The sequence below is a fragment of the Zonotrichia leucophrys genome, chromosome 4 (genome assembly GCF_028769735.1).
Source record: "Zonotrichia leucophrys gambelii isolate GWCS_2022_RI chromosome 4, RI_Zleu_2.0, whole genome shotgun sequence".
In the NCBI taxonomy this organism is placed as follows: Eukaryota; Metazoa; Chordata; class Aves; order Passeriformes; family Passerellidae; genus Zonotrichia; species Zonotrichia leucophrys.
This window is the reverse complement of record NC_088173.1, coordinates 31139153-31163613: the sequence shown is the minus strand read 5'-3', so window position 1 is coordinate 31163613 and position 24461 is coordinate 31139153. Positions and strand designations below refer to the sequence as shown.

The 24461-nt window shown below is 47.8% G+C and overlaps 1 protein-coding gene across 4 annotated transcripts in view; it reads right to left on the bottom strand.

Moving 5' to 3' along the window:
• The window catches only part of MFHAS1 (multifunctional ROCO family signaling regulator 1), a 34862-nt gene extending 10601 nt beyond the window's left edge, over positions 1 to 24261 (bottom strand). For all 4 annotated transcript variants that reach the window (XR_010439881.1, XR_010439880.1, XR_010439882.1 and 1 more), the window contains exon 1: positions 20957 to 24261. Coding sequence is in view for 1 of the 4 variants with exons in the window: in XM_064711028.1 (XP_064567098.1) it covers positions 20957 to 24149 (3193 nt within the window). In the remaining 3 variants the exon portion in view is untranslated. The remainder of the gene's footprint in view (positions 1 to 20956) is intronic.
• Between the last annotated feature and the right edge of the window lie 200 nt (positions 24262 to 24461).

Sequence of the window (24461 nt, the reverse complement as noted above, 5' to 3'; positions counted from 1 at the left end):
TTCCCCTTCTGCTTTAAGTGCAGGAAACGCCCTCATACACTGGGACTTTACAGCCAGCTCTACAAGAAATCTTCCAGGAGTCTTGGCAGAAGGAAAGGGAAGGAGATTGTGTCTCACAACAAGCCTCCATCTACTCCACACCATTTAAATCTCTGCTTAGATGAAACTAATTACTTTCTTCATACAAATGTTGCTGTGCATGACACACAAGCTTATTCTCAAGCACTGTGCTCAGAAAATACTGCTCTGTACTGGTATGAATTTTTAATATGCTCCTTGCAGCACTGCCTGCATGTCACGCACAAAAATATTCCCCAGAAAGAGAGAACACTGCACTTGATTTATTTCTGGAGTCCTGAGCGACCTGATCTACCCAGCCTGCTTGAGGCAGAGGGCTGGATAGAGACCTCCAAGTTAGGATTTAATCTTTTTCTCACTCAAGGTCATTCTCCTGGCCATAAATCAAACAAAAAAAAAAAAAAAAAAAAAAAAAGGGAGCAGTGCAGAGTGAAATGCACATTATGAACAAAAGTTTCATAAGCCTCATGTTGCAGTCCCCAGTCTGAGGAGCTTAGAACTAGCAGACAAAATCAACAACAAAACTCCCAGCCTGTCAAAGAGCCCTACTGGGAGAGACTGCTGTGCAAAAAAGGCAACAGAGAAGAAAAACTCTGTTGGTAAGTAATCATCACAACAGCAGGCTGGTGAGCAGAACCACCATCAGGTAGAGCACATGCCTAGGAACAAATGAGCCTGGGATTTGATATAGTTTAAAAAGAAAAGGAAGACTTGAAAACAAAAAGAAAGTTTGCTCTGGAGATGTGGAGTGGGAAAGGCAGCCAGATGCAAGGCTGGCAAAGGACTAGCCTACAGAGGTGAGTCCCCAAGCCCAGAAACTGATAGCACAGAGAAAGGGGTGCAGAGAGCAAAGGTCATAGCTTTCCAAAACATGCAAGAGGAACCAATTTCTCCTTTGAAGGGCTCAAGACCAAAAATAGCAACAGCTCCCTTGAGCACAGAGCAGTCTCCTGTGCCTGCCCAGCTCCAATCTAGAGCATTACAAGTGTTAGAGGGGTAGGCTCAGCCTTGGCTGATCCAAGCACTGGACAACTTTCCAGCTTCTGCATTCACAGCATCAGCTGTCTCTCGAGACAGCACCTCACCTCTAGGCCTCACAGCTCTGACTGTGGACATACATATGGCTCACCCTGCCATCCCCCAGATGGCTGCAAAGGAAATTGTTTTCTCAAGGCTCTTAAGTCATGTGAGGTGAAGGAAACGCAAAACAAGCTTTGGAAACAGACAGCAATGCTTCTCCGCTTGGAGCTGACAGGTGAAGCTTCAGAGCCCAGAGCTGCATTTCTCCAGGCCAGGAACCCGGGAGGTGCTGCAGAAGCTGGGCTCTGCTCAGCTCAAGCCTAGGCAGCTTTTTCCCCAGCAGCTGAGATCACCCTGCACTTTACCTCCTACCTAAGGAGCTGCCAGGCTAATTACCCTGGCAGGAAGCCCAGGGCTGTGCCAAAGGCCAAGGTGCTCTGCAAGGCCTGTCCAGGAGACACAGGCAGACAGATGCAGTACCTGGCAATCACTAACTCTATTTTCTGCCACTCAGGGAGTGGGAGAGTCACACAAACACCAGCTATGGTCTGAAAGGCTTAAGGGGGTTAAATACCCTCCATCTTCCCCAAGTCATTATAGGGTTAGCCAGCTCTTAACACATCACTGTCACAGCAGAAGAGGACATTGACACACCTGAGCATTTGCAAAACCTCTGGGGAAGCCCTTGGCACTGGACTGAGCACACCTCTGGGTGGAGAACTTGAGTGGAAAGTGTTCTGGATGTTCCACTCAACATCTACAGGGGGTTAATCATTCAAATTCAAAATACCAAATTTCAACTCACACACTAGTTTTCCCCTCGTGAGTTATTTGACATCATCCCTTACCAGTGTGGCTGTACAAGGCTTCCAAGTACAAAAGTTGCAAGACACTATGTTTTCCCAAAACATTAGTTAATTATGTTTTTCTCAGGCACATAAAAATTAATTATAGTTATAAATGGAATTCAATTAAAAGCAAATTTAAAACCCCCTTATAATCCCCAAACCACACAATTTAGTACTTCCCATCTGCAGACTCACAAGCACAAATGCAGAGAGCAGTAAATGATCAAAACAGCTCCATCAAAATAACTCCAGGAGCAGTCATAAAAGTTTGAGCCTTGTGTCTCCTGCTGGCAGTACAAAATAAGTAATTCTGAAAAATAAAAGATGGTTGCCATCTAACCTGCTCCTAAGCCACTGTGGGTAAGTGATTGACCACCAATGTGGCTGCACAAAGAATGCAACTTCTCTCTCCTCCTCCTGCAGTCCATGAGACAATGAGTGCAGACAGCATGTGTGCCAGGTGACACTGACATCTCAGCAAACTGCCATGAGGAGGGAGGGCTGTGACTTTTGACACTACTGCTCCTTCCAAAGAGATGAGGAAAGGGGATGAACGACATGCCCTTTCTCCACTCTGTTCCATCAAACTCTATATATTTCAAATAGTATTTCAGCATGAGTAGTCTCTCTCATCCAGCTTCATCTTTACCTATAGGCACTCCATCTCTCTTCTCCCTGTGCAGTAGGGAAGGTGCAAACCAGCCATCTCTTCCCACTAGTGACCAGAGTAGAACAATGGAGAAAGGACGTGACCAAAGGGGACAAGCAAACAGCACAGCATAAAGTCTTAGAAAAATGAGAGGGGGCACTGGGGAAAGATGGAGAAAAGAAAACATCCTACAAATTGCTGAATGTTTTGCTGTCCTTCTAATATCTGAAAAGCTTTTTGAATTGGCAGGCTGCAACACAGCACTTTCTGACAACTGCAATACAAAGCCATGAAAAATTGATTAGCTTCATTAACATTTTAGGACCTTATTAGCTGGAACGAAATTGACTGTCAAGGCATTTTAAGGGAGAGTCATGGTGTAATGAGCTCAGTGCGAATTATCCTGATCCCAGAATAGAAACAGGTCTGTCACTGACTAACCAAGCCCAGAATCTACCTTTTGGTTATTTTTAATTCCACTCCTTCAGCCATATCTGCCATAAGCACTTTTTTAGTTTGCCAAGGCAAGGTACCAGCTGGAGAGAAAGCTGCAGCCAGCCCCAACCTGTCTGTTCTCCCCCATAACAGCAAGGGACACCTGCACACAGAGCATCCACCTGAACACTACACACCACTGGCTGCAGACAGTCCAGACAGCAACAATTCCCACCAGTCTCAGCCCATCTTTCCAGACAGTAATTTCAAAGCTATTACTCCTCCATCACAAAGGAGATGCTGACCCTTTTTTCATCTAGATGATCGGCCCACTGCAGGTCCAACTAAATGGAAAAATAAAAGCAGTTTAAAGGAGTTCTCAAAGCCATTACTATTGATAAACAGTTAACAAGCAGGGTCCACTAAAGTCTGCAGGGGGTACCAGGACTTGTCACCATCCTGCTACCTCTCTTTCTGTGTTTAGGTCACAACACATGAATAGGTTGAGAGAAGCCAGTCCCCAGAGCAGGCCATACAAGACTCAGTCCCACTGACTTCCAGCCTTAAGCAACTGATGAGACAGAGCCAAGATTCCGCCTGTCCTTTTACTAAATTCAGAGAATTAGTCAAGTCTGCCAGACATATTTCCTCACAATAGTCTAGCTACTAATATTGCACCCAGAACTGGCTGATGGTTTTCTGCCTGCTCCAACACAAAAGCTAGAAAGCCTTAATGCAGGTACTACAGACCATGAACTGGCAAAGTGTCCTTAAGCATTACTAAGGAGACAAGTCCGTGTGCTGATGTCATCTGCTGATGAGAGACTAAGGCTGGGAGAGCGCTTGAGACAAGTCTTTTCCCCTCCTGGCTTGCTCCTTCCTCGCAAGATGTCCATGCATGCCATGGCTGAAGGTTGGATTCTGGCTAGGAAGCCCCCCTTCTAGAAGTTGGCAGGTGTCCAGCTGCTAAGTGAAATACTTGGAGTTTTCCCTTTTACACTCTGCCAAAACATCCTTTCTTTTCTTCTCTCTCTCTCTTTTTTTTTTTTTTTTAACATTTACTTATCTTTTGGCAGCCAAGAAAAAAGAGAACAAACCAAAACACATATGCAAGACTTGTATCTACGTGTTCTGCCCAACAGTTTTCTCTGAGATTAAGTAAACTCCTTTCTGGATAAAAGTAACCTGACTCCATGAGAATTGCTCTGCCTTAGGGCCATTCCAAGGTTTCAGTGTGTTTTGCAAATTGAACTGGAAGGAATTGTATTTTCAGACTAGTGGTGGTAGGTATTCTCTCCCAGATCACTTAAGGTGAGATTTATGCACAATATTCCTCTGTAAAGCCATTTTAGTCACCCTAGAACACTCGCTGCTCATCAGGACAACCACAGAGCCCACTTAAACACAGGAACATTTATTTTTTTACCTTTCAACATCGACTGGTCTAAGGAGAAGTCTTTACACCAAAGGTCTTGCTCATATTCAAATGTTAAATCAAGTGTTTTACCCACTTACTGAACCAACTTGAGGGCATCCCTGTTCTAATCTATCAACATGACTTCGTAGTGAAGTCTCTATACTGGGGAATTTGGTCTATACACGTACATCACAGAATTTATTCTAGGCTCATGCTTAATTGGAACAAAGTGCCTCCTTGGCATTTTTCCTTCAAAGCTATCCACTTTCTACATAATAACAACTAACCCCACACTACATGCTGTCCACAGGTATGGCTTTAGCTGACCACGAAGCTGCAGGATCAGAGAGGTTTCCCTAATTACAAGGACATCAGATATAACTTCCTTCTTTGCATATATTTGTTTAATTTACATAATAGTTTGTTGAGTACATCCTTAGTCAAGTGTTTCTTCCTTATGAAACAAAGTGTGGTGCAGATTTGCATCAAGATATATGGCTAAAATCAGAGGGAGCAGAGCACCAAGACCAGCCAATTCTCCTTTTGGAGGAGGAGAACTGCATAAGGCCACTCTAAAAGCATTGCTGGCACACATGGAAGTGCCCAAGCAGCACTCCACAGAGCTCAGAGCCTGAGTCTCCCTATGCCAACAGAGGTGGAAACCTGATTTTTGTTTTCAATCTGCTCTGTTTGTTTGGCTTAAAGTACCTTTTGTTATTACCAAAACTGCAGTCTTCAAAGTTTGAGTGACCTGCTGGCTTTCTCTTGCTCAATGATAGAATAAAGCTCAGTCTGTCCTTCTACTATTAACAGCTTTTACTTGCTCCCTTTTCCAGATGGGATGAAAACTTACCTTTTAACTTTTCTTTTTGTGTTGATTTGTGATTCCTCAATATTTCCAATAATTTAACCACTCTTTTCTGACCCCTCTCATTCCCTAATATCCAAACAGATGACAGACAACTAATTGCCGTAAATCAATGCAATAGCTAGCTTTTTCTTACAAATACCTTTTTCCCAATGAAAAGTGCTTGTTTATGAACTTAATATTATTATCTCTGCTGAGGCCAATGCTTATTGCTTTTTATTCTATGTTGGAATGCCTCCCAGTGAGAAGTCATGTGAATACAGAAACAATAGCTTTGCTACTTAACTCTTACAGAGTTCACTGCCTGCTAAATGCCATCTGGTCTGAGTTCTCAGTGCCCAAAAATCACCTGCAGCATTCATCTTTGCTGTTTAAAAATCACTTCTATAGTAGTCACATTTGTTACTGCAATAGGAAGGAGCTCTGGGGCCCAGAAAGAACTTATCAGCCTCACAGGGAAGCAGCAGTGCTGCCAGGAGAACATTTAACTCCTCCACCATTTCTTCTACTCTGCAACTTTCTCTCATAGGGAATTCTGTCCTAGAGCCGAGCTCTCTCCTGGTCCTCTATTTGTACTGTAAACCAGTATTACTTCTAGGTTTCCACCAGGTGGACAACTCTGGGGTACTTACTCACCAGTGTCATTGTAACACAACCCTGAGCTCCCCCCCCTCCTTCAGATGTTTTATCAGCTCACCTGAACTGCAAACTTACCAGCTCTCCTCGGATGGGATCTGTCTTGGGGAGGAACCACCTTAAAACTTCCCAGTCATCAACTTACACTGATCAAAGAGGAGACTCAGGGATATCTAAAGCATGCACTGGAGGTGTGCTCCCCAAGAGTGAGAACTACTGGGATTGAAAAAAACCAGGAAGCAGCAGAATGCTTGCTCTCAAACGCCAAGTGCCAGAGTTAAAGCCCTCAGTCAGGCTTGCTCTGGGAGGAGGTGAAGCAGGCATAGCAGCTCAAGAGGTGGCTACTGCCAGAAAAGTGGGAAGAGGATACACTTCAGAGCTACATAAGAGTTCACACGCTGTTTTAGTCAGTGCACTTTTCACAATACAATGGCAGAGCAACAGCCAAAGAAATAAGGTCAATCACACACACTGTAAGCCATTGCCATTACAAGAGAAGGAAATGCTGCCCTTTGTCCAGGACCACAGCTTGTTCTGAGATGCAGGAGGCCCTAGAGGACTACCAATCAGTGTTTTGGACACAGAGGGTTAAAAGAGGGAGTAGAAGTCAGACTGGACTAGATCAAGCCTTTCCTTCTCTCCACCACCAGAAGTCAGCTCTGTCAGTGAAAAATTCTGAGAAAGCACAGACGTATGAGCTGCATCTATCTGGGCACGTAGGGATTTTGCACGCTTGGTGCTACTGGAAAAGTGTCCCACAGTTCTGGACTTCACCAGCAACCACCTGGGTGCCAGACAGAGGCACCAGCCTCCCTCCTCCCTCAGTCTCCTGCATTTTGTTCTTAAACACTCAAGCCAGGAAAACAGTCCTCCAAGCAAGGCAAAGCTTTATTAAAAATGAGTTCTGATTAAAAAGGGGTTTTAAATCCTTTTGTAATGATGACCGGATTATCCGCATCACGCTGCATTATGCAACTGAGAATAAAGCAGCACAGAGCAAGGGGTGAAGTGCTGTCTCCAGGAGAGCCATAACGTCGTAGGCAGCTCTCAGTTCCAGTGCTCACCTGCAAGATTCAGATGCGATCAGGTGCACTTTGCGCATGCCAGAGGAGCAGAATCATGCACAAACCTTGTATGATGCAGCAGCTGCAGAGCAGAGGTTGTTTTGCCACACACATTTCAACCAAAGGTGCTATTTCAGAGAAATACTGATGCTAAATGCTTCAGGAAGCACAGCTAAGAGCAATAAACTCTGACCTGAAGCCTGGGCACGGCTCTGCCATAAAATGTGACAACTGGTGATCCCACAGTGGTGATAAACCAGAGTCTGGTCAAGAACTGCCTTCAAGGCGCCCAGGCTCACTACGAGGACCCTGATGCCAGCATCCAGCCTGGGCCCAGGGGCAGCAGCAGCCATGCACTAAGTGAACAGCCACACTGCTCAGCTTCCCTTAGCCAAAGACACCTGGCCACACTTGCACAGCTGCCAGCTTTTAATGTGAAGCACTGCAAAGTGCTGGGCCAGAAGTCCAGATTCAGAGCCAACCTACCACACTTCCCAAAATAGCCCACAAAGCATCTCCTCTCATCACACCCTCTTCAGCCCAGTGGTTGGTTGGAGGGTTTCTTTATTTATTTTCACTTTTTTTCTCTTTTTTTGAAATCAGATCCTGTCTGAATCACTAAACTGAACATGATCTTGCTGTGCTCGGCAACATTTTCTTAACATTGTGTTAAACTTCACTGTAGGCATTCAAAAATGTGCATGTGTGTAAGTACATAACATGCTAAACTCTTTTGTCAGAGAAGTAAGATGTGATTTATTTCAAAGAAGGATAAAGAACAAGTTAAAATTAACAGGCAGCTTCAAAAGTTATGTGGTAGCTTTCCATTACAAAAGACACAGAAAAAGGTAATATTTTTTTTTTCTGATCCCAACGGAAGGTTCCCAAGCTTTTCTTTCATCCAAGGAAGTCTTTAGTTTGGCTGAGCCTTTGAGGTACAAACACATTGCTTAGGAAAAGACGCACACAAGACTCAACTCTTGATTGTTTATTTCAGCACCTCACCCTAGGAAGGCTCCAAGCTGACCACAGCAGCCACTTGCCAAGCTGAATTATTGTCCTATGCAAGCATCAGCTAAGATCTTTCCAAAATCCAGTAATGATCACCTCAGAGCCTGTAGGGCTCCCTCTGGGCACACACATGCTCCTTTGAGAAACTACAAACTTCCTGCTTGCTCAAGCTGCCATGAAAATGTCACCAGCGCTGGATCACAGCACGACCCTTCACGTGACAGCGTGAGGAGACTCCCTGCCCAAAACTCCTGACAGTACACGTTCAGGTGTGCAGATCTGGCTGGACCTTTCAGTGAGGACAAAGCACACTGGAGTTTCACTCCCTGCAGAGCCCTCTGGCACCACCACGAACCTGAACAAAAGCACTTGGAGATGACCAAAGCTCCAGAGTGAGGCTCACACTGCCTCCATTTTCACATGTTGAACATTCCTACATAATTGTCCACCAGAAGCTTAAAATTATGAAAAAGTAAGAAATAAATTCTTGCTCAGCAGATTTCTGGGATATTGAGGTCAGCAAAAAAAGACATCTCTTCCCAACATCCCAGCTGTCTTCCTTCACTCCATCTCAATATGAAAGCAGGCGTGGGATGTTCAGAAACAAGTCAGAAGGCTGTTGAAGCAGAGCAGTTAGCTATAATAAAATATGGGCTTGAACCTCCACAGAGAAAGTTTTAACAAAAGAGATGGCTTTAAAAACAGCAAACAACCCAAACAAATAAAAATGTCAAACCAAAATGAGTAAAAGTTGGCAATATGCATGGGAATATGCCGAAAGTTGGCAGCTTGAATTAGATATTCCTGACACCAAGAGCTAAAGGTGCTCAGCAGGGCATGATTCCACCAGTGCATTTTCCAGGCAGGGATGGCACAGTCCTAACAGTGTACAGTGAAAGATCCATGTATTAAAGAGACCTGTGAAACCAGAGGCATGACTAGCTCCCATGCAAAGTCCCATTGGTCTCCTACTTTGCTGCCAGTCAAACATCTTTCCTATACTGTCCTCCTTGAAATTGGAGGATGAGTGAAGTACTGGAGTGGGGGGATGTGTATGTGTGTGTGTGTTAAAATCCATCACCACTGCCACTCACTACATCTACAAGATGTTGAAGAAGTTTAGAGCCATCAAAGCGCCGAGCCCCAGAGACCCTGTACTGAGCAGTCAGAGCTCAAGAGAGCTGAGCAGGGCTGGAAGGGGGCCCCAACACAGCAATGGCACATGCTCAGCATGAGCAGGCTGCTCTGAGGGCAGCATGGCTGCCTCACTTCACAGAAACAAATTTCTTCTTTCACACTGTAGCCATCACTTAGTGCCCAAAAAATAGATTTAAGCTGCTCCATAGTAAAAATAACAGCGACCAAGAAACATAATGTCAGATCACAGGAAGGGGAAGCTCTTTTCTGTTAGATTTTCTAAATTTAGCCACTTTGATATACCAGAGTCATATGGATATGAGACTTTTCCAAATCTAGCGCATGCATCACTGTCTGAAATAAGAGCATGAAAATCTCTCGGACAAAGAAAGAGGCTGCTCACAAGGAAGATTTAGAGAAATGCACAGGGAGCTGAAAACTCATTTGATTATGCAACGAGTGTAAGTAGGCCTGGTGCTTGCTGCTGACTCCCTGGTTTGGAAACCTGCCACCAAGCATCCTCTGCTTCAGTACATTCAACCCCATCCAGCAGTTCTGCCTATAAAATTGTGGTGGGTTAACCCTGGCTGGATGCCACATGCCCACCATAGTCACTCTTATCACTCCCTTCCTCAATGCGACGGGAGACAAAATACAATGAAAGGGTCATTGAGGTAAGAGCAGGAAGAGATCACTCACCAGTTGCTGTCATGGGCAAAACAGACTTGACTTTGAAAAATACTTTAATTTTTTTACCAGTCAAATCAGAGAAGGACAATGAGAAATAAACCCAAATCTTAAAACACCTCTGCCCTACCCAGTACTTCTTCCTGGCCTCAACTTCACTCCTGACTTTTTCCTCCTAATTTTGTCTACCTCCTCCCTCCACAGTGGCACAGAGGTTCAGGAATGGGGTCTGCAGTCAGTTCATCACAGATTGACTCTGCTGCTCCTTCCTCCTAAGGGAAGGACTCCTCACACTTTTCCTCTGCTCCAGTGTGGGGCCCCCTCCCACAGACTGCAGTTCTTCATGGACTGGGGTCCCCCATGGAGTCATAAGTCCTGCCATAAACCTACTCTAGTGTGGGCTCCTCTCTCCATGGGTCCACAGGTCCTGTCTCAAGTCTGCTCCAGCACAGGCTTCTCACAGGATCACAGCCTCCTTCAGGCATCTACCTGCTCCAGCTGCAACTGCTGCTGCAAGGGCTTTTGGTTTTTCTCCCCTTCTTATCTGTCACCCCAAAGGCACTGCCACCACTGCCGATGGGCTTGTCCCTGGCCAGTGGTGACTCTGTCTTGGAGCCATCTGGCACTGGTGGTCAGAGAGATGGGAAGCGCCCAGCAGCTTCTCACAGGAGCAAACTCTGTAGGGCCCCACTTCTGCTACCAAAACCTTGCCATGGAAACCCACTGCAAAAATACAGCCACACACAGCAAGGGTGTAAGAAGCACCATACAGACCAGGAGAAGAAACAAAATCCTCCATCTCTTCTCTTCCCTGCAGTAGCACAGACATACAAAAAGGAGAAGTCTGTCCATCTTCCCCTGCCTGGAATATCCTGAAAATGTGGAGAGGTCCACCTGCTTGTTTCTCTCTGAACACACAGCATGCTGGATTCCTGAAGATACAGTCCAGATGAGGCTTCCCCAAGAAAACCAATCCATCCAAAGGACTACCCAGGGAATACTCTGAGCCAGAACTGATTATTCCAGCTCTCACTGCTTGTTTCTAGTTGGGCTGCTCAGCAATACAGAGGTGCAAAACAGAGTGACCCAAGAAGTTCAACAGTGGGACAGAGGCTGGCTGGCTCAAAGCCCACATTAAGGCAGTGGAGGCCAAGCCAGCAGCTGTTCTCTCAACCTACAGCACACTTTATAAAAACATTTTAGACCCAGAAAAAGCTCTCTATCATTAGTGAGAGTTTGTCACCACACAGCTGTTACTGAGTCAGACACCAGTTTGTCTGGATTTGCAATTTCCCATGCCCTGTGGCTACTCCCGGGTGCGTCTGCAATTTGCAAGATGCATTCTCTCAAAGGTGTGCAGAGCAGCCCAGCTGCCACCCTACTGTCACTTTGCTCCAGCTCCTGTGTGTCCCATCATGACTAAATCCCCCTGCTAAGGAAGGTCATTGCTCCTGTGAGCCACTCAGCTTCACAGATGAAGAATTCCAAAAGTAAGGGGACAACTAAGTTATGTAGTTGCCTCTAGTCCCATGTAGACAAGGTCCCAGCTGTTCAGCTCTTTTTGGGGGGAAAAAAAAATTCTGCATAAACAACTTGAACAATTCCCCATCACACATCACAATAAATACAGCTGCATACTATTATACACTGAGGGTGTAATCCTGTAAAATGCAAAGATCAGCCATTTGACAGACAATCATGCTGTTTTCCCCATAATGTAGTAAAAGAGAATATGTGTACAGACTGGTGAGTTAGACATGATATAAATACAGAGAGAGGGTGGAATGATAAAAATTCAAGCGTCAGGAACATCAATATGAGATGACTGCTTCTCAGAATGGATCTTTATCATCAGCCATTACCCCATCTTTTAGTACTTCACTCTTTATTGATCTCAATTTCTCTGAGAATTTTCATGAGAGATGAAAATGCAACTATTTGGACATGGGCAACAGGAATATTTAGAGTACAAGACCGAAGTCAGGCAGCCTCAGAGAGAGGTCCCTGCCTCTCCATCCTCCACACTGTACAGCCTGTGCATTTCAGCTCTGCACACTGCTAAGTTCTTGCTTTCTAACACTATCTGTTCAGAGAAAAACCGCTTGCCATCCTTACCTGACTGCTGCTTTTAGCAAAGAGGCCACAGGGAGTGGAGAGAGGTATTAAATAGCCAGTGACAGAGTTCCACAACAACAGCTAGAGGTGCAGGAGGGAGCTGCTGCACCATGCAGACTCATGGTCTGTACTGAAGGACAATTTTGCAGTTCTGCTGTGTCCATCATAAGTTTTCAGAAACAGCATGATAAAGATGCCTTTTTCTTCTGCTGCAAGAAGCTCTCCCTCTGTATGTTGCCCATGCAGCAAGTGGGAGGGTCTTCCTAAATGTGAGAACACTTAGGGATAGCCTAGGAACAAATCAGCCCTTCTAGCAGTCCTCTGCTGCCAACCATGCACTGATCCAGAAGAACCAAATGCACAGCACACGTCTCTCAAAGTCAAGCAAGGCCAAATCACTGTACACCTTCAATATTTTTCCATTGCATGGTTTCATGGGGCAGAAACTGCTAGATGCATTTGCTAGAAGCAAATTAGGTCAAGCACCTCTGTCTCAAATCAAACCCTGCAGATTTTGATGCTGTGGAAACCACAGCAAATTAATTTTTCAGGAAGTTCATAAACCACCCTACCCTGCTGTATGGCAGGATCTGTTCCTTATCAGATGCCATTGCTCACTAGGTATTGCTGTAGAGAAAAACACCTGAAAAAATGTAAAAAACATGATCCAAGGGGAATTCAGCACACAGACTGCAAAGTTACTATATACACATCATTGAAGAAACCAGTCTTGAGTGAAGTGTGCCATAATCTTGTATTCTGTTAGGACAAAAGCCTACAATATTAATTTTATCACCAGTCATTTGTGGGCAAGAGACACATAAATCCCTGTCCTACCACTGTTGTACCTTTGTTTTGTTCCTGGCATACTGTAACAGGAAGAGACTGAAAACTCTACAGAAAGTGATGGGTACCATGAATGGAGGAGGAAGGAGCTTTCCCAAAACAACGTAGGTTCCCTCAGATAACACAAATAAAAATGCTTCTCTAAACTAGACTCTTGGCAAACATCATCCTGAAACTGGATAAAGAGATATCCTGGTATTGCTTTCATAAAGAGTCTTGCAGAAATGCACTTGGAAAAGCCTGCGAAATAATCCTGCCAGTAAAAGCCCAGCAGAAGTCTCCCATCATCTTATCAGCACAATTCAATGTATCCTAGATCAACAACACTACAGCTGCTTCCTGGAGTGTTCAAGCACCAAATCTGAGTCAGCACTTGGCAATACAAGGCAGGTCTGAACAGGATTTGAGACTGAACTTTATTTTGTGCTGAAGGTTACTTGCCCTGAGAGTTCAGTGTAGTGTGATCTTCACAAAGTGCTCAGTTTAATGGCCTTCCCAACTGAAGCACCTTGCTCATCTCAAAGCTGTTCTTTGGCTCAGGCAGAGCGTGCCATGCTCAACTGCCAATTCAAAATTAATGCTGCCTTGTGAAGTGGTTAAGTCCTAGGCCATTTTCACACTCCTCCCCCAGGAATCCACAGCTAAAACCAGTAAGGAGTGCACTTGGTACACCTTTGGGTAAAGCTCAGAGCTCTTGAAAATGACCACTGGGAAAACAAAAAAACAAAGCTGAAATTAAGGTCTTGCTTTAAACCACAACCAACTCCAGCAGGCAAGCACTCCAGCAGTCACAGCTCAGTCTGAGCACAGCCTCCATCCACTGGCCACAGACAAGTCTCCCCTAACCACAGAACCTGGGAAGTCTGAAATCACAGTACCACTGACCATGTTGGCAACCTAACCAGCATTACCACCAAGCTTTAGCCAGCAAAATACCACAAGTGCAATATGTCTTCAGCCTCCAGCAGCCTCCTGAGGAAGAACCATAAGCACTCCGAGGTGGGGATGTTGAATCCATTTGAACATCCCAAATTAAATTTCTAACAAAGCCACCAGCCATTTTATTTTCACAGGTCTCACATCCCCCCATCTCAGTTCTTACATCTGGTTCCCCTGAAAGAAATTGCCAGAGGACAAAACTCTCCCACCTGGTCTAGCTGGAACAAAGGCCACATTCACACAGGTGACCTTGATATCCAAGACTGTAAACTTCATCCATGCAACAGCTTCCAAAAACACCACAGCCTCCTCATCCTCTGTATAAGACAGGTCCTTCATGCTGTGGTCACCAGAATCCCATCAGCTCTCCTGATGTAGGCAAGTCCACCATATAACACACCATGGAGGCAGGCTGAGACTCCTGTAACCCAAGTGCATTACTTTCTTAGCTAATCAAAAGCACTGACACATTTTGTTTGCAGCAGAGGAATTTGGTGGTTATAATTCACACTATACTCGAGGCAGTCCCTTCCCACTCCTTGTCCCTACAAGGAGCTCCCTGAAATAGGTATCCCACAAGCTCCAAAGCACCTGAGAAGAGCTGATCTTATTTGGCACCAGCCTGCTTACTCTCACAGTTGTCCACACGTGGGTGACAAGCACAGGTATCACAAATAAGGAGCGGGAGGTAAAAGGCCCCAACTGATGATCTTGTACTCAACCCCCAGAACACAATTTGCTTTGCATACCTACAGAGGTTATTCCTCTATTCACAATGGGGGTGAGGTAGAAAAAAAATTGCACACTGATGACTTCCAAGAACTAAAACCCCACAGAGGACTTTTCACTATATAAATTTTCCCCCTTCTTCCCTAGAAAATTGTTTTCAAGAGTCAAACAAGTAGCCTGCACTATTACTAGCAAATTACTAACTGGAGAGCATGCTAGGCTATCACAGTTCCTTGCTTAATACCGCAAAAGCAATGGACACCACAGCATACAGGAGAATTACCTACCAGATGCATTTTTATGTTGTTTTTAAACTGACACTGTTTTTTACATCTCTGTCCCAATGTCAAGGAACATGTTCACATCCCCAAATGCCAACAATTCAGCACTGTTGGTGATTCCCCACCATCCTCTCCTGAGATGCAAAAGGACCTCTCCTGTAATACACCTGCATGTGGATCATTCACGTGCCAAACCTCGATTAAACTTACATGGGAAAACTTTTCCACTTCAGTGCTTGTAGAAGCAGGTATCACATCACCAGATGTGTGAGCACACAAGACAATGCAAGGCATGTTTCATGACACCTGTGTCCACAGCATGCTGAAGCAGCACACAAATCAGTAACCAACTCATGTAATCAACTGACTCCAGAGAGGGGAAAACCTCCAACAAGAGCTTATCTCACCCTCACAGTCAGCAGCTTTTAAATAGATCTCACGCAATGAAACAAAGAATCACTTGGTACCCAACAACTCTTTTATAGGTCATTTCCTGCAGAGACAAATTTCAGCAACGGTAATAAAAAAGACAAACCAAAAACACAAACTAAAAAAAAAGTAATGCACTGAAGGCCAAGAACTCTGCTTTGCTTCACTGACCAAACCAAAAAGAGCCACTCAACCAAATCTAGCATCTCCCTGGTTCAGTGGTGACAGATCAAAGTCCAGAGGCTCAATGCCCAGAGATGACCCCCATGGGGAACAGGCCAGGGCAAGACAAGTTGTTAAGGGACAAACCAGAAGAGCTTCCCTGTACCAGAGCTGACATAACAGGAAAGCTTTCTTTTATCAGAAATGCATAGGAACTTCTTGAGTAAGGAAGAGGACTCCTTCAATAAAGAAAGAGGATTTCTTCAAGCAGTGTTAAGTGTGCATGTTGCCATTCTAATTTCAAGTAATTTTAGCAAGTTCTATATTAAGAGCTTAAAAAAAAAGAGCCCCCAAACACACACAATATGAGTAACCAGACTTTTGGTTACTCATATTGCAGGACAGCTGTAAGAAGGCAATTCAAAAACCTCAGCCTTTCTTGTGGCATCCAGATTCCCTCCTGTTCCTGCATCATCCCAAGCCAGACTGTCAGGCACAAGCTAGGGTCTGCACTGACTACTTCAGTTCTCTTCAAAGACTGATTCCACATCCATATTCCACCAGGGACAGTCCCATGGCAGCCACCCACTCTGCACACCACACTTGTCCTCTGGCAATTTCTCAGCTTTCTTCAAGACCACAGAAATATTTGTTGTCCCTTTCAACATGTTGTTTAGATTAGAGGATGCCTCAGCCACCAAACAAGAGGACTTCAAATACGGACCTTGCAACACATAGGTTAATATGAAGGAAATCTCTAAAAATCAGTGATGGCACAAAGGCTGCTACTGTGTTCCTACAGTTACTACAGCAGGTCACAGCAGTCAAGGCTGTCACTTCAGCAGCACAGAAATCAGCTCTAGTCAGTAAACTTAATTATCCATGCTAGAGCCACAGAATGACAGTAGCTTCCTCAAGTCCAGCAACCAATCTGTGTTCTTCCCTTGAACCACAGGGCCCTGTTCAGCTTCATCCTGCCACCCAGATCATCCTCACCCATCCTCACCCATCACATGGTGCTGAAGTCCTGTCCCTCTGTCTCCAATTAGTACACTGCTGAAGCCACAGCCTGCAGGATATGTGACAACAGCCCCAAAACAGCCATAGCATCTACTTTGAAAGTCAAGCAAAAAAGACTCCACCTGCAAATGGGGAAAATAGAAGGCTGCCTAATGTTAGGATCAGGCTCTCTAACAAGCAGGTGTTGCTCTATTGCAATTGTCTATGAAAAGAACCCCAGCTACTTAAAGCATGACTACAAAGTGGAATTAGATACCTGACATGAGCCTTTCACCAAGCAGCAGCTCAGATTTTGAGGCAACTTCGGAGCCCTTCTGACAAAACCAGTCTCACCTGCTCTCGCCTCACCCTGCATGGGTGACTCCACAGCGTGACACACCACAGGTTCCTCCACCTCTCTGTCTCCTGACTCCATCCCAGCCACCAAGGGAGGTCATGATACCTTTTGACTCCAACTCAGGGCTGGTGAGCATGTTCACTTTGAATCATGTGCATATGGTGGCCCAGTTAGCCCTGCTCTAGCCATGACAGAGAGACTCACAGGGGAACTGTGATACCTCCATCTGTACCCCTTAAGGTGACTGGCACTATAGTCCCTGCTTCTGCTCACCCTCAGTGTGGGAGACAGGCAGAGTAGAGGCATGTGATCTCCTCCCTGCTCTGATACCTCAAGAAGGGGATAGCAAGGCAGGTGGCAGATGTGCACTTTCCCTCCACAAAAGACCTCTTGCTAATCCTCCAGAGCCTTTCAAAGCTCCCCAATAGCTCTGAAGATCCTTTTGGACAGGGGCTGCTAGGCTCACACAGTATTTTGGCCCATGGCTTTCTATTTGTTGTTATGTTTTTATTCTGTGAAAACCCACACCACCTTATCTTACTTGCCCATCTTCTGCAATGGACACAGACCCCGGCTTTCTTATGTCTACACTCATACAGCCCCTTCACAAGGCAGGAATAAAGGAAAACCAGCAGTCAAACATAACCCCTCCCAGCCCAAACACCAGAAGAATCATGCACAGGACATCAGGACACCTTGTACAAAAGCCAGTCTGCAAGAGCCCGTGGTGCCCCAGACCCAGCCTAGCACAGGGCAAGGGGAAACAGCAGCAGGGCAGTTAGCAGGTGCATATGAATGCAAGCTTGGAAAATCCAGTCACATTTGTCCAAACAAAGCACACGTGTCTACTATCAGACAGATGGCAAACCACCTCCACCCCCCCATCCCAAGTCATTTAATAGCTTACAAGACATGAATAACCTAAAAGCTCTTCAGTCCAGGGGCTAAAAGAACATGACATACAAATGAGAGCATTCCACAATGTCTTGGAGAAGTGAACCATTCCTGTTGGTTACTCAAAGAGAGATATGACTTTCTTAGCCTGGTAGGGACACTTTCATTTATATATCATGCAAATGTAAAAGAAAAAAACAATTTAACACATTGAGTTGTTATCAGCCAAGTGGATGACTGCAGCCTCAAAGCATACTAAAATTCCAACTCAGATGCCAATTCAGTTACTATTTTGTCCAGCTACAAAACTGTTTCAAACACAAAAACTTCCTTAAAAGGACTCCAACAAGGCATTTTTATTTCACTTTCATTCACTCTTTGCAATAAACCCTCAGAAAGCTGAATCCAGAACCTTAATTTTTATTTACCATTTCTATACACAGTAGCCCTATTCCTGGAGATTTGTGTGTGTGTTATCAATGGAAGCTATAGTGTGCAGGACAGAGAGGAAAGGGAAGGAGAGGAAAACCAAAGATTAATCCTCAACTTGTGAACTCCCTTTTTGAAAGGGACTCTAATAAAAATTTTGGATGACCAAAGAATGCACCATAAGTTTCATGAATGACAACACAGATTGCACAACCACACAGAGAGCCAGACTGCACTTCCATTTTTGAGCACAAATTTGGCAGTGTCTACACAGAAATATTTCCCTTATTAAGGTCAACTGGCTGCAAAGCACTTCTTTAGTGCAGTCCTAAAAAGCCCACAGACCTATTTAAGTATTAGGAACATTGTAATTGTCAGTGATTTCCACTAAAAAAGCTTGGAAAGAAACACAGACATCTCCCTCACTACATGTTTTTGTAACATTAGACTCCTCTCTTTCCTACACCTTGTCAAAAATGACACCAACCATGATTCACTTGCATGACAGCAAGCTTGGCAGCATGGCTTAAACATGCACGCCTCCTGATCAACAAAATCAGAAGGGAAAAAAAGTCCTGAGCTTCACGATTGCCATTTAGGGGCTCCTAAACAGTCTTTTATTCATAGAGCAGATACACAGCAAGGAGTATTTTAGATTAAATGCAGACATACAGGCCTCCCAAGTCAAATCACAGCTCACATTTTTCATAAAGTCCAGATCAAACCTGGGCTAGATTCAAGCATCATCCATGGCAACAAGCAGGCTTCTCAATAAACTGATTTAATCACTCTTCAGCATTTCCACACATCAGCCTTGCCTTTTAAACGTGTCTGTCTGCTGTTCTCCCAGCTAGAGTCACAGGGTATCCATGTTTAAAAGTCATTTCCTGCCCCAAAGCAGGGACACACCTGGGATGCTATCGTGTGCCCCTGATAGCAAGGCCTGAATTCCCTGCTGGAGTGCCTCAAAAATGCTGCAAGCCCCTTTCCACAGGCAGCATCACCCAGGTGTCATTTGGAGACCTGGCACACAAGCCCCAGCTCCTCCCATGCTCAGCACACTGCTTACCTGGGCCTTCCCTTCCCAGCACACCTGGCCTGGCTGCCAGGTGAGATAAATCCTTTCCCACCTCTAAGGAAACATACATGGCACAGCCAAGTCCAAAGGAAAAGGCCCTTCAATGCCCCTCTCATGCTTCTGAACCTGCTCTGACCATCACTGGGGTCAGCAACAGCCTGCAGACAGTCTGGCTCCTCTTCAGATTTCCCTTCTAAAGCATCATCTACTCACAGGGAGAAAAGGGACAGCCACAAAGCATTCACCAGTTTAAAAAAAAAATGAAAGAGATGCGTGACTAGAGACTGGAATTCACAAGCTAAATCTTCAATAGGTGCCCATCACACTGCACACTCATGTGTCTGCTGTTGTGACTAATTTTGGCAGTTTTCTGGGGAGGGTTGTTGAGGATTTTTTCAGGGGTTCTATGCAGGTGTGGTTTTTTCAGTTTCCAGAGTGTTTTGTTTGGAAAGCAGATCACATTGCCCTATGCACCATGTCAGCAGCAAGATATCACTCAGCAGGTCTCACAGCATGGGCTCACCCCCCAGTCCACTGGCTCTTACATAAGTGAGCAGTTGGAGGGAGACACAGCTGATGGAGCCAGGACTCAGGGTGAGGAGCAAACTGCACCTTCTTATTCTAAATATCCAGAGGAAAAAAAAAAAAACAACAAAAACCAAGAAACCAAACCCCAAAACAACCCCAGAAAACCCACATCTTATTAATCACATTTGCTTATGAACAAATTCAGCACCGCTGCTTGCTCTAAGTCAAATCATGCTTACAGTTCCCTGCTACCTCTTAATAATGTGCCAACACACCTCTAACATGGTTGTTACAATGCAGATTTCTGGAGCATTGCTCACAGTCCAGACTGCATTTTGATTTCATGCAGATTTACACATCAAAGCACCTTTCCCATGGCACCCTGCAAGCCGCAGAGCAAACCCAAGCAGAGCAGGGAGGACACTACTCAGTACCTGCACACACAAAGTAAAACAGATGCTGCTGGAAAATATCACCGATAAAAATCACAGCTTTAGAGGTGACTGCTTTAAAAAGCACCACAACCTGTCACATTCCAGAGGAGAGAGGTTATGCTTTTTTCATTTGAGGAAGGGAGAGAGAGGAAGGAAAAAAAAACGTGCTTGAGAACAGCTCCAAAAGGCACAGTTTGGGAATCACTTCTAGGTGAGACACTTAAACAAAGAAGATGGAGTATCCTTCTCTCTTCAGTGAGGAATGCTTCCTACTAGAGACAGGGCTCAAAGAAAGCTCAGAGAAAGCTCTTTTTACACAGGGCTATGGAGACCAACACACCCATTGTCTGCCAGGAGGAGCTTTCCTGCATTCAGACAGACTGCAGCATAGGCCAGGTTTTGGGGGTGAAGGGTTAAAGGGGGGGACGGGAGATACCTGCAATGTTTTAGGCATCTCTACTTATGTTTACAAATAGCTCCAAGGAAGTGGGAGCTGCAGGGTAAAAGGAACTAGGGGAAAAAAACCCCAACAGCACAATCCCACTCAAAGAAATCAAAACAAGGAGGACAGTTCAGAGACTTCTCAACAATGGCACTGCCAACCCTCAGGGCCAAAACCCAAAAAGCAGAGAGAAAAGGCGCAGACAAAGGGGGATGTAACACCCCCCTCCTCTCAGAATAAGGTTATTTTAAGCCTGTCTCCTTGGAGCTACCCTAATATTTTCTCTCATGACTCAAACCACCAGGGAAAGGAGTTAGAGCAGAGAAGAAAAGAAAAAAGAAAAAAAGAAAAAAAAAATAGAGCTATGGCTGACCTCACAAGACACCTTTCTAGTAGGGGCAAAGCTCCAAAAGAGATGAAAGGCAAGCTGGGCTGTGCCTTACCTGGAAAAGTATGTGGGTTGGGTGACCCTCTTTTAAGGCACTTTGAACAGAGGACATGCACAGTGTAGTACAGGCCCGGCCATTCCTGGAGCAGGACATTCAGTTCTTCCACTAAAGGCGTAATAGCTTGCCAAGCTGTCCAGATATTTGGTAGGGACGCGTGACTAGCGATAGACAGAGTGTCTGGCTGCAGAGCTCCCCTGGCAGGCCGGTAGCTCACCACCACAGGCACCTTTCCCCGGTAGGCATAAATCTGGTATTTGCCATCTGACCGCTGAACCACGTGGCTGTTAATCTGGACACTGTAGCGTGCAAACAAGCCGGGTGGGAAAATGAATGGAAAGCTATATTCAATCTGCAGCTGCTCAACCACGAAGGACTGTCCGCTCAGATTGGTGCCATGGATCCATGCCTCCGCATGGGGCACCTCGTTTTTCACGTAGCAGGGAAACTTATACCAAGCAGCCGCCCCATTTAAGGGCTTGCATTTGGGTTTATTGACACAGTAACATAGGCCCATCTTCTCCAGCAGCTCCAGAATGAGCTGCAGATCCTCCCGACTCTGGATGTGGGGCTTAAGAAGGAGACGGATAACGTGGGCGGGAAGGAGGCCATGCAGCAAGAAGCCCTCCACGTAATGATGGAGCTGAGTGGTCCTCAGTTCGTCAATCTGGGTGTCGCTGAGCAGTTTCTGGAGCAGCACGGTGGCATCCCGCTGGCAAAAGACGTTGAGGATGTCTATGAGCCGCGGCAGGTTGTGGAACACATACTCCCGCAAGGTGAGATGCTCCTCAAAGTAGAGCAGCTTTCCGCTCTCGTGCAGGTAGGACAGGGCACTCTGCAGCCGATCCTCCGTCAGGCCCGCCTGCAAGCCCAGCCGGGCAGAGTCCCACCAGCTAAGCCACAGCTGCTGAGCTTGAGGCTGGAAGTGCAGCTCCTCCAGAACTTGCCAGGACTTGGGCAACACCCGGTGCAGGTTTGGGAAGATATCCCGGTGCTCGGCCACCGAGAGGAGCTTGTCCCGCAGGCGACGCACCTGGCAACGGTCCTGGCAGCTGAAAGGCAGCACTGGAGACAGGATCTGTGGGCGGTGGTTGAGAAGATACTGAAACTGGGCTTTCTTCCGCCGCAAGTTCTTGTCTGAGACCCCGTAAAAGGCAGCATGCGGGCTGGAGCAGCGCAGATCAAAGTCCTGTCCCAGAGCCTCATCCACCTGCTGAACTAAGCTCTGGAGTCCCTCAGCATCCCTCTTCTCCTGCTGAGCGATCTGGTGATGGATGTCCAGGCACTTCTCTTCCAACTCCCGCTCCGCACAGAGGTCAGCATGGGTTCCCACCATGCACACTACGGCATGGGGTACCTTGGAGCTGAGCCAGTGTAAGAAATAGCCCACAGAGGGGTAGAAGTGCTGAGGGACGTAGGCACTCAAATTCACCACCAGCACATACAAAGCTCCAGGGGAGAGGAAGAAAGACTGGATCACATCATAGCTCGGGTCCCCCGCCAGCTCATACACAATGAATGTCAGGCCCCTCTCTGCATCTGCTGTCCAGTCCATCACCTCGATGCCCTTGCTGCCTCCTGATAGTCCTAGTCCCAGTGGTACTCGGGGCACATTGGGTGGCAGTGACGGTGCAGGGGATGTTTTGTCCCCTTTTGCTCGGTGAGAGGGCACACGAGAAGGGATGTCCTGCCGCTCAATAGGGAGACGTTCCACCTGTTGCATGACAGGTACCCGAGTTGAAGAATTGTCTTGAGGCTCTGGAAAGGGGCAACACCCAACTGCCACCCTCCCAACGTCCTGCTGCTGCCCAGGAAACCCTCTGTGCTGGGTGTTCCCTGCCTCCAGGCTTCCCATGTCCTCTCTCTTCTCATTTTCCTCCATGAGGCATCGTCTCAGCAGGGTCTTTCCTGCATCCTTTAGGCCCATGAGGACTAGTTTGAGGCGGGGTTTGAGGGCAGGCTGGGAGTGTGCCAGTTCCTGCTGGTAAGCTGCAATGTAGGGGATGCCTTTCATGCACACCTCATAGGGGGGCTGGATGAGGGGGTTGTCTTTGATCTTCCACAGGGTGACACGGGAAAGCTGCCCGAAGCCCTCAGGCAGGATGGCGATCTGGTTGCCTTGCAGGACCAGCTCCTCTAAGCTGTGGAGGAGCACGATGGAGTCAGGCAGGTAGCGGATGCGGTTGTTGTCCAGCCAGAGAGTGCGGAGCTGGTGGAGCTGACAGAGGTGAGGGGGCAGCACGGTGAGCTGGTTGCGGCTCAGGTAGAGCTCCTCCAGACTGGGCAGTGCCAAGATGGCAGAGGGGAACTCCTCCAGTAGGTTGGATGAAAGGTTCAGCATCTTGAGCCGCTGTAGTCTGCCGAAGCCAGCGGGCAGCGCCTGCAGCCGGTTGCCGTCCAGCATGAGGCTCTCGAGGGCACCCAGCTGGCAGAGACCCTCGGGAAGGGACGCCAGCCCGGTGCCGCTGAGCCAGAGGATCTTGAGGCGGCGGAGAGCAGCGATGCCCTCGGGCAGGGCCCCGAGATGGCGGTTGCCGGAACAGTCGAGCTCCTCCAGGGCGGCCAGCTCCAGCAGCGGGGCAGGGAAGGAGGGCAGCAGGTTGTGGTCGACGTCGAGGGTGCGGAGGTGCCGCAGGCGGCCCAGGCCCTCGGGCAGGCGGCGCAGGCGGTTGAAGCTGAGGTCGAGCTCCTCGAGGCAGCCCAGCTCGGCGAGGCGGGGGGGCAGCCCCGGGCCCTCGGCGCCCAGTTCGTTGTGGCTGAGGCTGAGCTTGCGCAGGCCCCGCAGCCCCGCCAGCGCCCCGCCGTCCCCCAGGCCCCGCAGCCGGTTGTGGCTGAGGTCGAGCTCGGCCAGGCGGTCCAGGTGGCGCAGGGCGGCGGCGGGCAGGCGGGCCAGCCGGTTGCGCCGCAGGCTGAGCACCCGCAGCCCGCTCAGGGCGGCACCCACCTCCTCGGGCAGCTCCTCCAGCCCCCGCCCGCACAGGTTCAGCGCCTCCAGCTCCCCCAGCGCGGCCGCCGCCAGGGACGGGAGGCGAGGAGCGGCAGCACCGGGGGGCGGCGGCGGCCCCCCCGGCGGCCCCGCGTCCGGCTCGGGCTCGGACTCGGGCTCGCCGGGGCCGCCCTGCAGCTTCCGTGCGCGCAGGGCGGCGTCGCGCCACAGCCGCACCGCCTTCGGGGGCTCCGTCTGAGCCATGGCCGGGGGAGCGGGCCCCCGCCCCGCCCGACCCTACCTGCCGCCGCCGCCGCCGCTGCTCGCCATGGGCGCGGCCGCGCTGCGCGTCGCCGCCGTCGCGACGGGCTCGGGGCTCCCCGCGGCTCCGCGCCGGCACTGCCGCCGCGCCGCGCCGCTCCGCTCACGTACCGCCGCCGCCGCCGCCGCCACCGCCCCGCCGGGGGCGGGACACGGTCACGGCCCGGCCCCGGCAGCGCCGCGCCGCCTCCGCGCCGGGGAGAGCCGGCCTTGCCTCTGGGGGACACCCCGCCCCTGCCAGCCGGGCACCGGCCC